The sequence below is a fragment of the Magnolia sinica genome, chromosome 18, assembly GCF_029962835.1.
Source record: "Magnolia sinica isolate HGM2019 chromosome 18, MsV1, whole genome shotgun sequence".
NCBI lineage: Eukaryota > Viridiplantae > Streptophyta > Magnoliopsida > Magnoliales > Magnoliaceae > Magnolia > Magnolia sinica.
Window position 1 is genome coordinate 39,815,101 of NC_080590.1, and position 17,461 is coordinate 39,832,561.

The 17,461-nt window shown below is 38.4% G+C and overlaps 1 protein-coding gene across 3 annotated transcripts in view; it reads right to left on the minus strand.

Annotated features, from left to right (window-relative positions):
* The window catches only part of LOC131233918 (D-2-hydroxyglutarate dehydrogenase, mitochondrial), a 64,258-nt gene that overhangs the window by 12,078 nt on the left and 34,719 nt on the right, over positions 1 to 17,461 (minus strand). For 2 of the 3 annotated variants that reach the window (XM_058230775.1, XM_058230777.1), the window contains exons 7-11: positions 15,832 to 15,927; positions 15,626 to 15,735; positions 14,713 to 14,793; positions 7,164 to 7,264; positions 134 to 242 (exon numbers count right to left, since the gene is read on the minus strand). In XM_058230775.1, the coding sequence (XP_058086758.1) occupies positions 134 to 242; positions 7,164 to 7,264; positions 14,713 to 14,793; positions 15,626 to 15,735; positions 15,832 to 15,927 (497 nt within the window). The remainder of the gene's footprint in view (positions 1 to 133; positions 243 to 7,163; positions 7,265 to 14,712; positions 14,794 to 15,625; positions 15,736 to 15,831; positions 15,928 to 17,461) is intronic. The other variant, XM_058230776.1, reaches the window with a different exon arrangement.

Below are 17,461 nucleotides of genomic sequence, written 5' to 3' on the forward strand. Positions count from 1 at the left end.
ATATATATATATATATATATATATATATATATTATTGGGATAATAAGACTTAAATGACGATGATACTTATTATTAAAATCTTGAATCGTACTTGTAATATAATTCAACAATAATGAAATTTATGAGAAGGAACCTCACGGATACGCCAAAATGAGGATGCTTGGTTTATATCTTGTGCAACAACACCATTAGATATGAGACCACCTTCCATGGAGCGTAGTAGGAAAGCCTCAAGTTTCTCCCTACAAATGAGAACATGAGATTAAAAGAAACATGTTTAACTTAATGACCTAACAATCCATGAAGAAACAAAATGATTAAATAGAAAAGATAAACCGTTTGGCGTCGTGAAATATCCATGCATTTTATGGTTTTTTAAAAAGAAAATAGGAATTGAATATCACAACTAAAGTGTCACAGTAGTACATATGTAGTGTTCAATCACTATCCAAAATATCAGAACATGTTGCATCATGATAATTTCATCAACGATGGGTTCACAAAAGTTCTATAATGAAACAGTATCAAAATGTGTTTTTCTTCCAATTTGTGTTGTCAACAAATTCAAACATAAACGTCATATAAGATCTTATTGACATATAAAATTTGTCCCGCTCTGAGTTGTCAATAAATTCCAATTTAAAAAACATATTAGATGGTCTCAAAATGTATCATTTGTTCTGATTTGCATTGTCAATAAATCCCAGTATAAACGTCATAAAATCTATTGTTGTTATACTTAGAATTTAATGCAGTTTATTCGAATATTTGTGTTATTTATTACTTCCCAAAGTTATTTTATGACCCTTATTTCTTTACTCATTGAGGAAAATAATATCATCATTGTCATTGTCGTTGCCATTGTCATTGTCATCGTCATCATGATCACCACCACCACCACCATAATTGTTGGCATTACAAATCTTGTTTTGCCAAATAAAATTCCCAAGTCCCTTCTTTGGTAACTGAAAAAAATATTCATATCCCTTCTCGCCTCCTCAATCTAAGTCCTTTTAGGCCTTCCTCCAATGTTCCTTTGAAGCCCTTTGACCATAAACAAAGTTCTCTTACTTACCAGGGCGGTTGCAGTTTTCTTAGCACATCCCAGAACCATCTCAATTGGTTCTCCATTTCAACAGGAAACATCATGAACCTCTTCCTCTTCATATATATATATATATATATATATATAGAGAGAGAGAGAGAGAGAGAGAGAGAGAGAGAGAGAGAGGCATGCTCACTTGCGCACCTTTGCATACGTGTCATGGGCCCAAAATCTGAACGGTCCATGTTATGTAGCACCCCATGAAACCTTTAGGGCCCAACTTTCACTTTGATTCAAAACTCTGGTGGGCCATAGCAAAGAGAGAGGCAAATAAAGGGAGGAAATAGTTTCCTTTCGCCATGGCCCACCAAAGTTTTGGATCAAGGTAAAAGTTGGGCCTTGGGGGTCTCATGGGGTGTTCCATGACGTGGATCGTTCAGATTTTGAGCTCATATCACAAGAGATGAGTTCTCAAAAAGCTCACAACTTCTCATGAGAACTGATGAACAAGTGAGCATTCGCCTATATATATATATATATATATATATATATATATATATATATATATAGATAGATAGATAGTGAGAGAGAGAGAGAGAGAGAGAGAGAGAGAGAGAGAGAGAGACCGGGGGGGGTGGTGTTTGTTGGTGGAATGATCATATGCGCACCGGTTCGCACGGCCTTAAGTGCAAACCTTGACATCAGACGCGGATTGCATGCTAACAGCTTTGGTAGTGAGATGGCTACTGACAGTGCTTTGTGGGGGCCATCATGATGTATGCATCCTATCCACGCCTTCCATCTATTTTCAAGACCATTTTATGGCATGAGCCCCAAAAATGAGTAAGATCCAAATCTCATATGGACCACACCACAGGAAAGAGTGGTGATTGAACACTTATCATTAAAAACTTCTTAGGGTCCACAAAAGTTTTGGATTAAGTTGATATTTTAGTTTTCTCTTCATCTAGGTGTGCGTGACTTAATCAACGGGTTGGATGACAAATAAACATTACGGTGAGCCTTATGAAGTTTTTAATGTTGGGCATTCAATCGCTACTATTTTCTTGTGGTGTGGTCCCCTTGAGATCTGGATCTCCCTCATTTTCGGGCTAGTAATCTATAATAATATAAAAAATAATTTTTTTTTATAAAAAAAATAGATGGAACGGCTTCGATAAAACACATATATATCATGCGGGCCAACGGAGCACTCTCAGTAACCACCTCGCAACAGACATTGTCAATATGCAATCCACCTCTCCGATTCTCTGGACGTAAACGGATTAACACCAGCCAATGGATAGTGGTCGTTGCTCTGTGTGCCCCACAATGACGTATGTGTTTCATCCATGCCGTCCACCCATTCTTCCAGATCATTCTATGGTATGACTTATGAACCCAAAAATGAGGTTGATTCAAATCTCAAGTGCACCGTACAACGTTGATTGAACGCCCACCATTAAAAACTTCTTGGGGGCAATAAAAGTTTTGGATCAAGTTGATATATATATTTCGCTTCATCCAAGTCTATATGACCTAATCAACAGGTTAGATGTCAAATAAGCATTAAATTGGGCGCCCTAGGAGGTTTTTAATGGTGGACATTCAATCACTACTGTTTTCCCACGGTGTGGTCCACCTGAGATTTAGATTTACCTCATTTTTGGGATTAAGCCCTAAAATTATCTTTCAAAATGGATGGATGGCGTGGATAAAACACATACATCATGATGGGGTCCACATAGCACACTAGCCACCTAGCTGGTGGCAGCGTCACTAGCCAAACTGCATCCCACTGGATGCAGATTTCCGCGAAAACCTTTTGTAGGAAGTTCCTCCGCTAGAAACTTAGGCGGGGCCCACCATGATGTTTGCAAGAAATCCAAGTCGTACATCCGTTTTGGGAGCTCTTTTTAGAACATGGGTCCAAAAATGAGCTAGATCCAATACTCAAGTATGGTCTCAAACATCAAGTATTGTATCCTGCTCACTTTTGGTCTCAAATCCTAAAATGAGCTCAAAAAAAGGATGAACCAGGTAGATTTCTCACAAATATCATGGTGGGCCCCACCTAGGTTTCCAGTGCAGGAACTTCCTGCGAAAGGCTTTCACAAGAAATTCACGTCCAGAGGGAGGCAGTTTGGCTAGTGACATTGCCACCTGCTAGGTGGCTAGTGGTCAGTGTTATATGGATCCCACCACCTAGGTTTCCAGTGCAGGAACTTCCCGTGAAAGGCTTTCACAAGAAATTCACGTCCAGAGGGACGCAGTTTGGCTAGTGACGTTGCCACCTGCTAGGTGGCTAGTGGTCAGTGTTATGTGGACCCCACCATGATGTATGTGTTTTATCCATGCCGTCCATCCATTCTGAAAGATAATTTTAGGGCTTGATCCCAAAAATGGGGTAGATCTAAATCTCAGGTGGACCACACCATGGGAAAACAATAGTGATAGAATGTCCACCATTAAAAACCTCCTAGGGCCCATTTGTAATGGTTATTTGACATCTAACTGGTTGATTAGGTCATACGGAGTTGGATGAAGGGAAAAATATATATATCAACTTGATCCAAAATTTTTGTGGCCCTCAAGAAGTTTTTAATGGTAGGCGTTCAATCAACACCGTGTGGTCCACTTGAGATTTGGATCAACCTCATTTTTGGGCTCATACCATAAAATGATCTAGAAGAATGGGTGGACGGCATGGATTAAACACATATATCATGGTGGGGCACACAGAGCACTGACCACTAGCCATTGGTTGGTGTCAATCCGTTTACGTCCAGAGAATCGGAGAGGTGGATTGCGTATTGACAGCGTCTGTTGCGACGTGGCTACTGAGAGTGCTTCGTTGGCCCCGCATGATATATATGTGTTTTTATCAAAGCCGTCCATCTTATATATATATATATATATATATATATATATATATATATATATATATATATATATATATATATATATATAGATTATGCTATAAAATAGGGAGATCCAGATCTCCAGGGGACCGCACCACAAGAAAATAGTAGCGATTGAATGCCCAACATTAAAAACTTCATAAGGCTCAGCATAATGTTTATTTGTCATCCAACCCATTGATTAAGTCTCGCACACCTAGATGAAGAAAAAACTAAAATATCAACTTAATCCAAAACTTTTGAGGACTTTAAGAAGTTTTTAATGATAAGTGTTCAATCACCACTCTTTCCTGTGGTGTGATCCATATGAGATTTGGATCTTACTCATTTTTGGGGCTCATGCCATAAAATAGTCTAGAAAATAGATGGAAGGCGTGGATAGGACACATATATCATGATGGGCCCCACAGAGCACTGTTAGCAGCCACCTCACTACCAACGCTGTCAATATGCAATTTGCATCTAACGTCAAGGTTTGCACATAAGGCCATGCGAACCGGTGCGCAGGTGATCATTCCCCCCTCTCTCTCTCTCTCTCTATATATATATATATATATATATATATAGAGAGAGAGAGAGAGAGAGAGAGAGAGAGAGAGAGAGTAATGCCCCCCTACGAACCGTAGTGTAGGGGAGTCACATGCGCACACATTATGGCCGTTTGGCATGTAGCCATCACCAAGTTATGTGGGCCCCACAATGATGTATGTGTTATATTCAAACCGTCCAGCCATTTGAAGAGATCATTTTAGGGCATGAGCGAAAAAATGAGACAAATCAAAAGCTCAAGTGTACCACACCACAGAAGGTAGTGTGGATTGAACGCCGACCAGTGAAATCTTCTTGGGGCCACAAGTTTTGGATTAAATTGATATTTGTTTTTTTTTTTTTTTTCTTTCCCGTAATCAAGGTCTATGTGACCTTTTGAATAAGATGTATTGCAAATAAAATCATAGTGGGCCCCAAGAAGGTTTCAACGGTGGTCATCATTATCCCATACCTTGAGGTATGGTTCACTTGAGTTTTGGATCAACCCATTTTTTTAGCTCATGCCCTAAAATGATCTTGCCAAATGGATGAACGGTTTGGATATAACACACATCATGGTGGGCCCACAGAACTTAATGACGTTAACACACTACCCAAGTCGGTGCGTCGTGGCACACCACCCAATCGAGCCTGGATTGGGTACTACCTCTGCCTGGACCTAGCTAGAAACAAACAATCCTGTCAGGGGTTGTGGGGCCCACTGTGATGTATGTGTTCTATCCACAACGTCCATCTATTTTGAAAAATCATATCAGAACATGAGCTCAAAAGTGAGGAAGATTGAATGATCCAGTGGACCACACCACAGGAATAGCAGGGATGGAATACATACCACTAAAAACCTCTTGGAGGCCACAAAAGTTTTGGATCAAGCTGATATTTATGTTTTCCTTTCATCCAAGTCCATGTGACCTTATGAACAGGTTGGATGTCAAACAAACATCACGGTGGGGCCTAGGAAAGTTTCAATGGTGAGGTCATTATCACCACTGCTTCCTATGGTGTGGTCCACTCGAACCTTTGATATACCTCCGTTTTAGTCTCGTGCCCTAAAATTGTCTTTCAACATGGATGGACACATTGGATAAAACACTTATATCATGGTGAGCTCCACAAAGCCCCTAATAGGACGGTCCATCTCTAGCAAGTCCTAGTAGGGCTAATACCCAATCCACACTCCACGCAATCCGCTTCCATCTAGACACGGATTTTCTACGGAAGGCTTCTGTGCATAGGGAAGTCAGGTGGGGCCCACCATAATGTTTGTGATAAATCGACTCTGTCCACCCATTTTGCGATCTCATTTTAGGACATGCAATCAAAAATAAGGTGGATCCAAAACTCAAGTGGGCCACATGAAAGGAAATATCAGAGATTGAATTACCACCCTTGAGACATTCATATGGCCACTAAAGTCTTGTATCAAGATAAGTTTTTTTTTTTTTGTGTTTTCAATTCAACCTAGTTGGAATGACCTTATAAATAGTTTGGATGGCATATAAACATCAAGGGTTGGCATATAAACATCAAGATCGAGCCAAGAAGGTTTTGATGGCAGGCATTTTTTTCCCACTCTTTCCTCCTGTGGACCAATTGAGTTTTGGATTCTAGTCATTTTTAGTCTCTTGTCCTAAATTGAGCATGAAAAAAGGATGAACGCGGTGGATTTCTCACAAACATCACGGTGGGCCCCACTTAGTTTCCGAAAAGCCTTTGCTAGGAGATCCGACTCTAGATGGACGCGGATTGCGTGGGGCGTCGATGTGTTGCCGTGCGCATATAGCTGCCCTACGCTACAGTTCGTGGGGGAGCATTACTCTCTCTCTCTCTCTCTCTCTCTCTCTCTCTCTCTCTCTCATATATATATGGGAGAGAGAGAGATGGAGCAATATCCCATGCCTATAGTTCCAATGGTTTCTTTATTTGCATAAATGATAGACAAAATGAAGTATTTCATGCATTTAGTACTAGTTTATGATATACATGTGATGATGGAAGATGTTAGATGATAGAACTAGATCCTAGGGGCATGTAGTTAATGATTTGAAAGTTGCATCGAGAAAATAATAGAATACCCAACACGTGTCAAGAAACCTTTTTGTTTAAGTACTATTATTCATAGTTTAACAATACACACTATGTTCAATCTAGAAATCCCAATGTCCTATTTAAAATTGAATTAATGAATTCAACTACATACATGTGTCAAAAATGGTAAATTGGACAACACAATCAACAAATTCGGATGAAGAGCTACCCAGAAGTGAAAGCCATGCATGTTTCCAAGAACTAAAAGAAAGCCATACAAAGTGACACAAGGGCTAATATTTTATACCACACAAAGTGACAAGGCCTAATATTTTATAAGTCTAACTGGAAGACTTAAATGTCTTTGGGGGGGCGGGGTTGGGGGGAGAGGAGAGAACTCTACTAAATAAGTAACACTTGGTAGAATATCTTCAATCATCATATGGCATCAAAGGTTATGCACGTAAAAAAAAATAAAATCAGTTAAAAACACTGAAAGGGAGTCGGTGTGGGTGTTTAAGTGCAATAGAAAGATTTACAAGCAAGTAATCTACAATTGCAAACCTATACATACACTTAAAGCACTTTCATCTTGTGAATAAATGGGTAAAAGAGGTTACTTGTCATATGATTCGTTGCTGCCTGTTGTCTCAATAAGAACATAGAAGTTGTAAATCGAGGGAGGTAATGGATTACGAACACCTTCTAAATGACCCAAAACCTGTTGCATACAAACTCAAATAGTGCATTTGAAAGAACGTCAAAGATGAATCACCTGGTAGGTCTATCAACATTTTCTAAAGGAGATTCCCATCATAAGAAAGAATCTAAGACAAATGAAAGACTGAAATTGAAAATATCGTCCCATTTTTTGAAAACTAGTACGCAAATGGTTCGGTCAACCATCGAGTCAAGAACCATAAGAGTTGACCTGGCTACCCAGACTCGATCATAGATATTGAATAGGTTAATTAAAATTTTAATAAAATGTAAATAAAAGAAAAATGAAACATTTTGAGTTGAAAGAGAGAAAAAGCTAGGCCTTATAATATTATTTTAAGATAAGATTAAATAAAAATTTAAATAAATTCACCAAAATATCATGCTCATCCAAAAAGATATGGTATGGTGGATTGAGATGTGATTTACAGGATCCCAATGAAAGACAAACAGTATTCCTATGTGTTCATTCACTATAAGTGGAACCCATGTTTCATTGATCCAAACTTTCAATTTTCTGGACCCCATCATAGATGGAGTTTGCCCAAAAATCTTAGCAATTGTAAAAGCTGAGCCAACCCATTTTTTAATTTATGTTTCTAGATACTCATTGTATTTTTTTTCCATGACCATTTATTTGTAGGCTATTCATTAAAGGGTTAGGATCTTCTAACCAGGTGCAATCTGTGGCATCCCCGCATCCACGATGGGGCACTTGAAATCAACAATCTAAATCACTAAACAACAGGCTTCACTAATGCAAATTCACACATAGGAGTGGCAATGGGCTGGAAAGGGGTTGGCCCTAACAGCATTCAAAATATCGCAGATATTATCAATAATATCTAACGATATTACTTGTATTGCACCTCAGCGATAAGATATCATGCAATATTTTCTACATCACAAGATACTGACAACAACCTTCGAAATATATATATATATATATATATATATATATATATATATATATATATATATATATCGATAAGATGTACCTTTTTCCTGGTCACCAGACAATAGCATGTATATCCTTTTTGAGTATTGGCATATCCCAAGAAAACACACTTGATGAACTGAAGACTTAATCTATCCCTAAATGACCCCAAGATCTGGAGAAAACACACATCCAAAGGCCTTTGGTGGAATAGAGAATAGTTGCAGATTGACGTTCAACAATTTGAGAGGATAACTATTTCGAAGTAAAGGAGATGCCATCTTATTGATCAGATAGGTGGCAGTGAGAACTGCCTCATCCTAATAGATCTTGGGAACATTCATCCCAATAAAGATGGATATAGTTACATGCATCATCCACACAATGGCATTTTGGTGGCACAAACATTGTGCAGATGCGGAGCAAGGAAAATGCACCATCCACACTTGGGAGGACTTCAAAAGGGAGATCAAGAGGCAGTTTTATCTTGGGAAAGTTGATAACTTGCACATAAAATATCAAGGGGTTGAACCAAACAGGGTTGATTCTTGAGTATGTCAAGGAGTTTTTTATACTTTTTTGCAAGAGATTCCCAGCATGTTCAATAAGGAACTCAACTTCATCAACGGGTTACAACATTGGGCACAACAAGAACTGTAGTGATGAGGCATGCAGGACTCACTTCAACAATGGTGAAAAGTTTGATAGAGTTCACACCCGGTGATTCTTGTAAGCTAAGAATTCCAAGGGTTTGTTAACACCAGTGTTTGAAATAGCGCATAGAGTATTTCGTGGCGTTCAACCCTCTATAGCGTGTAGCATAAGCTACACAATACTTCTATTTTTTAATTAAAATAATAAGAAAAGGAGATAAATAGTAAGAATAAATATATATTTTTTTAAAGAATTTTTTTAAATGCCTAAAATTCTTCTTTTTTCATATAAAAGTTTATGTTCAAAACAAGTTATTAATAATCACTTATCAAAAGCCAATCTATTTATATTTAAACCAACTGTTGTGTGGTGGCCCACATGATTGTTTGATGAACCAGAGAAAACAATAGACAGCCATAACATAGAAAACAAGACAACCACCATCATCATGTGGACACTGCACACTACCCTACACAGAACAACAACCAGTACACACTACACAATGGTTGTAGAATAAGCTTTTATTCTACAATATCTCACAGCACCAACCCCCAAAAAATGAGGGAAAAAAAATGGAAAAAAAATAAAAATCAAAAGGCACTCTAAATCAATATGAAATCAATCACAATAAAATAGAAGTTATTGACTGAGATAAATACTAAAAGAAATACCTGTATCTAGTTTTAAATCAATCAAAAAATGCAAATCTTCAGCTCCATGGCCATACCCACTTCAAATGGGGAATATCGAGGTAGTCCTTTGTTTGGGCTCCAATGCCCATGAAACTTCATCTGTAGGACCTTCTCATAGAACCGATCAATGCCCTAAATTGTCTCTAACAGTTCCTTGGATCGAGAGAATCGAAGATAGGAAGTTTGGTGGAAAGAGGGCCTGCCATCGAGGGTACTTGGGCATTCGAAAGAGGGCTTTTGAAAACCTCTTTCGAACCCCTTTGTTTTAAAACATTTAAGTATGACTTTGTGAGTTTCACACCATTTAGAAAACTCATAAATCTTCAACCATACACATGTAGGCCCTTGTATAGGTGGTTAAAAATGTCTAATATTGGTATTATTACATATATTTTTCATCAACAATAGGACCCACTATTTGGATGGTCTGGATACTTCTAAATCATAGCCTAGCGTGAGAAAGATTGGTCACCACCATTTTACATCAGCAACTAAACTAACATAAAAGGAGTTTTTTTAATAAAATAGGCAGTATGCTATAGCGTAAGCCACGCATGCTACACGATACGAGCTTGCAGCATACGCTACTGCATGTATAGCATACACAATATGAGAACAACACCATTTACGTGTGTAGGCTATGCTATGCTACGTAGCGTACACTACACGCTATGTAGTGATGCTATTTAAAACACCGGTTAACACCATTGTGGGGGAGGAATGAGAGGAAAGTTCCTAGCATGAGTAGGGATCTAACAAGCCACTAGGTGACAAGGGTGGTAGGGAAACATTGGGTGGGTGGTAATGGTGGATAGAACATATCCAAACCATGGGAGGTGAAGTGCTTCATGTGTTATGGGCCTCATTTGCACGAAGAGACAAGCTCAACGCTCACAATGAAGCTAGATAGAAGGGAGACGAGGGCAACAAGGAGTTGTAGGTTGATGCAACCAATGTTTTAAATATCGTTATGACATAATGTATCGCACCCTTGGGATACGGATACATATCGGTTGTCGCATGAGATATATCGGTTGTATCGCGTAACGTATCGCTGTTGTTGGGAAACATGAGAATATTGGGAAATTGGTTGATTTTTTCAATGGACCTTCACATATTGTTGAAAAAGGCATCAATACACACTTATAAATCAAAACATTGCAAAAAAAAAAAAAAAAAAGTGCACATAATAGGGGTTTCCTTTGTATGGGGTCCTAATATATGTGCTTTCCAACTGAACTAATGTAAGTATATTCGAAGTCTATTCATATAATTTATAAATGTAAGAAGACGTGTATGGAAACACAAGCAATACATTCAAAAGCAAAAGATGAATCACTAGATCAGGTTACATGTTTAATTTTGTGTTTAGATACAAAGATTGCAACTGATTTGTGACAAATAGAGAAATTTCGATTTTTCTCAATTTTTCGCAACTTGACCCATCTCCCCTAAATCTCAAAATCGAAGTTTCAAATCTATGATTTTTCATGGAAAATATGAAGAATCATAGATTTGAAACAATTTGACACTAGTTTAATGTGATTTACAACAAAAACATGGATTGGAAATCGAAAATGCTCATTGGATTGAATAGGTGGGATATATCGGCCCTACCTGTGTGTTTCGTATCGCACAAGTGGGATACAAGATATATCGTGGGATATATCGGCTGATATCATCAATATTTAAAACACTGGATACAACTCAACTCTATTGATGGCAAGGCCTAAGAGCCAAGAGAAGAGCTGGAGTTCATTTGTGGTGGTGATCCTAAGGCAAGGGAGTGCTCACAGGAGAACCCTTGAACTCCGTTCAATCCATGGGGGAGGAAGAGGGGCCCAAAAATCAAGTTCCCAAATGCATTGTAGGGTCAAGTGGCGAAGGAGGCCAAGCCACATGGATGAGTGGATGCCCTTCCACCTTGGGGTGATGTGCATCATGGATGAGGGGGGCATGTAACCATGGTAGCTATGGTCGGAATGCAAGGAAAGCTAGTTCTACTAAAGCTGCTTTTTCCAATCAAAGTTGTTGCAGCCCTACTAATCAAAGGCCCCTTTCCTAAGGTTCCTTTACTTCACTAGCCTTAATGCACTTTCAGAATTCGAAGGATGAATTTGTACTAATCTTTATAGTATCATAGGACTAAGAACTGCTATTAAAGTCAGCTATATCAGAGATAGGGATGTGCTCCCTCTAGATATAGAATGGGTGGGGGCTATTCTTCATCTGGCTTCCATAATTCCATGGATGATAGCCTGCTACTAGATTCAACTAAGAGGTAAGAGAGTCATTTCGAGGGATCATGGCTGCAGCCAAGACATCGTGACAATTCCAACCTAACTTTGCAACTTATCAAGGGTGACAAGGACGAGATGACACGTTATGACAATTGAAGGAACCAACATGGATGATCATCAAGTAGGGGTCAACGAGGACATCGACACAAAAGGCAAGAGAGATTGTCATGAACCAATATTTACGAAAGGATAAATGAGGGACTTAGCCAATTTGTGCTCTACTTGTACTTTATAAGCTATGAATATAGTGCTCTACGAAAGGAGACACCTTAGAAAGTTGTAGCTATGGAGCACTTGACAAATAGAAGCATTCTTCGCTTCCATTCTTGTGTGCTCTCTAGTCTTCGAAATAGCTTGGCCACACTTGGGTGGTTGGCTGAGTCATCTGCCTGCCGCATGGTCTATGCTTGGCAAAGAACTTAGGTTGTAGGTCGTAGGTTGAGGTGACCTCCTTAGCCTATCACAACCTAGAAGATCCACAAGTTCTCAACTCATAGGACCATTCTCGTACTTCCCTACATCTTTTTTCTCTATTGATTTTATCTCCTTTCTGGAGGGCTTTCTCATGAGGATTGTTCACTTTTCAAGGTAGAAAATGGAGTAGAGACTTGGAGAGGGGATAAGCAAGGCCAACACCCTTATCTTGGAGAAGGGTCTATTTATAAGATTTGGGAAGGACTTTTTCATAATTTTTGGGAATTTTGAGGGTAGTTTGAATGGGGTGACACATGGCACATCCTAAGGGGTCATGACGAATAGAGCATTCATTAGGTACTTCGGGGTGAGTGAGGATTAAAAAGGGTGTGACATTTGGAATATACGGGTATTGGAGCCACATTAATTGGTTATGTGTCCAATACTCAAGTTTTGTTAAAATAGTGAGCTTTCTAGGGCATGTAAATTGGATTGTCGCACCCTAGAGAAGCATGAAAAATAAATGGGGTGGGTGACCAACCTCTCTGGCATCTTTAATTGGGTTTGTATAGATTTAAGGGGGCTCTAGGCTGGGAAAATTGGATAATGCGGTCCCGGTGAGAGGCTTGTTTCCTAATTAGCATTGATCCCTATAAAATCGAAGTTCAGTATAGGACCCTCCACCTCCATGCATATTGTGATACAATTAAATGACATAATCCCAAATTATGTAGGGTGTCTACAGTCTGTTTTTTCTCTTTTGAAACCAAAGAGATGCACGATTACTGTCATCTCCATATACGTGCCAGGCCTATGTCATATTAGCAAACTAGAGAAACATGCTAGGCAAATGTTACCTAGAGCACGGGCCGCTCCAGTATGTGGTACAGGGACAGGCATGTGGTACAATACTTCCTCCAATATGCAGTACTATAGGGGTAGGATCATGTGGGTTGCTTCAGTACATACGTTCAGTATATATATAGTTTTATATGCAAAATCATATTTCGATTTATATAAATCCTACATGTGTAGTATTATATTATATGCATGCTACTGCCCAATCAAAATCAAAATCTCTACAATATAAACATAAATTTACAATACAAGTTTATAATTTAATCAACAATGTGTATATAATCATAACTTCAGGTCGGTAAAAATAGTGGTTTGAATCGCAAATAACTGATAAAGGAGATCCTGTGATTCAAAACTGATCACATAGGTGGGTAGGTGATTTAGGTAACAGTGTGCTAGGCTACCTTGTAAGAAAATGGATGCTAGTCCTTAAGAAAATTAACTAGATGTATGAGGCCCCTCGCACCTTGACTCTTTAATGGTAGTGTAGCAATGGGCAAGCAGCCCGCCAGACCAGGTGAGCCTAGCCCAGTTTTAGGCTGGGCTTGAACCTATTAGCTAGCTTGTGTGCTGGGATTGGGCATGGCATGTAAGGCTGATCAATTTATGAGCAGGACCAGGCTCAGGCTTCTGTTATTTTAGCCCACACTTCGGGCATGTAACTTTCACACCTAAACCCTCTCTGTCTCCAGTGCAGCCCCAACTTATCACTGCTTTGGATCACTGTTGAAACATGGTCCCACTTGTACAAACTAGACAATTCAGGGATCGCATGTCACAGATTAAGCCTTTTTCACACAGCAACCACAACTTAGCAACCACCCTGACCTCCCAAATGCTACTATCCTTCTATCCATCATGTTTTCATCTACTTGCAAGGCGCCCGCCCTATCTCTTTTCATTGACATAATTGCCAAACAGTCCTTCCTAATTCTCACCATTCTCTCCAAATACCAATATTTCCATTCCATCCCTTCGTAACGTATAACAGTGAAAAATAATTATACTCATTGAATCCAATGAATATGATGGAAATCTTTTTTTTTAAAGGCTCGTTTTAACTATCTTTTGGGGAAAAGCAACTGAAGTGCAAAATGAGATTTTTCAAGTTCCTCTCAAGAGTTTCCATTTTTAAGGGATGCAATAGGTGGAAATCAAGCCCAATACCATTCCCAACCCTTCCCTCTTCTTCCTCATATTACTAGATTTATTGATTTCCATAGATTTTATTTTCCTGATTTCTAGGAAAAATATCCATCAGTAATACCAATTATTACTTATCACTCCCCCGCCATTTCTAAGACCATTATACTTTGAGGGCATTTACCCATACAGCCAAACCCTTTGCACATTAAGCATATGTATTGAAACCAATAAAATATCAACTTCGTTGATTTTTTAATGTATAAATTCAATAAAAGCAGGAACCTTTCAAATTTTGACATAGGGTTTCAAAACAACATTCAATAGACTACACGAACTTTCAATAATTCATAATATTTTATGGATGAACAAAAAATTATTCACAAATCACAACAACATTCAAATTTATGAAAGAAGAAAAAAAAAGATGCAAGGCATGTTATGAGCATACCATGTCCATGGAATGGTTATCCAAAAATTCAAATGCAGAAAGAACCTCGCCAAGGGTTCTCTTCGCTTCCTGGAGGAGTTCCTAAAAGAATTAAAACAAAAGAGTTAGCTCATACTCAGAAACTAGCACAAGCTAGAAAACACAATAAAAAATGTACATGATGGTTGTTTATCACTATCTGTGCTAGATTCCATGACTAATTTTCAATAACACATGGATGTGGCATGTATTTATCTTGGATAGCAGGATAGAAATTCAATTTATTACCCTCGAAGTCAAAATCAGTCTCCTTTGTCCTTTTTTTTTTTAAAAAAAAAAAAAAAAGGTTATATTGTTTTCTGAATTTCACTAAAGAGTACCAAACTCAGTAACAAATACGTAATTGACCTATTTTGTAATAGCAGCATCATAGCATCAAAAAAAATAACCCTGGGTGTATCATTTAGTACAAAATGATACAAAAGGGTCAGTTAAGGCTACATAATTGAAGTATTCTAATCCCACACATCATGAAGCCAAACTCCAAGACCCAACTCCAAATGTGCCATTTTTTATTTTTGTTTTTTGTTTTTTTGTTTTTGTTTTTGTTTTTTTAACAGTAACTCCAAATGTGCTAATGTGGAAAACTTATGAAACATACAAGCCATCCCTTAGGTGGCCCCCATCATTTATATGCCCTGGTCCAAAAATCAGGCTAGTCAACACCTCACGTGTGCTGCACATGTATGAAACAATATGACAGCTAAACCAAAGTGTTTCTCACATTTGTTTCATACACTGGTCCACTTGATTAGTGGACCTGGAACAACCCAACTTTTCAACCAGGGCATATACAAGGTGAAGGCCCATCAGGGAACCTCTAAGTAATAAATAACTGAATACAGAAATCTTACAGAAAGAGAGCAGATCAAACCTGACAGCTGAAATAATCTTCACAGGCAAGAAGTGCAAGATTGACTGATGGCAGCTTAGGAGGAGTGAGTATAGAAACCTTGGTGATAATTCCAAGTGATCCTTCGCTTCCTAAATGAATGAGAGATAAAAGTTGCATCATCTACTACAAGAGTTACATTTATTCACACTTAATCAGTATCTGACCATCAAGAAGTTCCATCATACCCATGAAAAGATGTTTCAAATCATATCCTGTATTGTCTTTGCGTAAAGTGCCAAGCATATCAAGCACAGTGCCATTTGCCAGTACAGCTTCAAGACCTGAAAGTGAAAAGTAAAAGATAATATCAGCAGAATAAATTTATCTGATACTCCCGTTTAGAATCTAAAAGAGAGATCAATGTGGAAGCCCTCAAGGAGATGGACATAGGGGCATTTTAGGAGGAAAAATCAGGGCCTCTCTACAGATATGTATCTTGCATTATCAAATAGTTCCATCTAAGAAAACTACCCTCTCTACTAGATATGACAGTCAACAACATACTACCACAAGCTGAGGAATATCCGTCTATTGTGTCCAGATTTTGGAAAATTTTCTGAAGTAGCCAATCACTTCCAGCGAACTTGGTGTACTTGTCATCAAGCTGATCAGCAAATTTCATATATGGTGTACAAAACTGCTAGGTGAATGTTTCTTTCTTGAAATGACAACTGATTTTAATATGTTGTTCCATTCATCGAAGACAGGACTGCAGAGACCTGAATTCCTGCTCAATTTATGTAAAGCATTTCCATCGGAAGGCATGTGCATAGTTTTGTTTCAGTTTATCATGCTCTTAGATGATACAAGTCCTCTAGTCATGAAGCTTCTGTTCCGAATTATAAACTAAATGAAAGTTCTTGGATGAAATTAATAAAGACTATGGTTAGCGCCAACAAACAGGCTCTTCTAGTCCAACCTTGGAAGTGGCTATTTATGTAATCATGTAAGACAGCCAGACCTAGAGAACTTGGGTCGAGGCCATGAGAAAGGATGTGAAGGCTTGATCACTTAAGGGGATAGGAGCTTAGATAGGATTGATCAACAAAACAGGATTCACAAAGCCAACCCCAAATAGTTGGGGCAAGGCTATGATGATGGCAATGTGAGTCTCCGGCTCATTAGATGAGCTGGCAGAGACGGTGTGGCGTGCGTGAGTGATCCAGGTTTCAATCCCTGGTAGTGTTATCTTTCAAAAATATAGAAAAAGAGGATGTGAGAGAACCTCTTCTTTTCTTTTCTTTCTTTCTTTCTTCTTCTTCTTCTTTTCTTTTCTTTAGTTTTCTTGTCTTTTCTTTTTCCTTTTTTAAATACCACATTCAGCGCTGGAAAGACAAAAGGATAGTTACCACAAAGCTGACAAAAGGATAGTTACCACAAAGCTAAGCCGAACCATTTGATTACTAATTTTATTTGCCTGCCTAAACCGCACTGTCTTTTGTCATGACTATTTTAAAGAACTGCATTTTTGTTGCATGTGTCAAGGCCACTGTCTAACATGAAGAGTTCCAAAGAATATTATTTCATAAACTGCAATACATGTAAAGAAGTAACCTGTGTTTTATATGTCCTCTTAACGATTTCTAACTGACAAATATATCCCATCCATGCTGCCAAAGATGAAAGAATAATCATAAGACATAAAACAAGATGCTGGAGATAGAAGGAACCAATTCATGATGTTGGAGACTAGATACTTTTGTAGGATTAGGATATTTGAAGTGAAAGCAAGCTAAGAGAAAGATGAAAACAGGAGAGTCCTATGGACCAGATGGTATACTAATAGAGGATTGGTAGTGTAAGGGAGATGCTTGG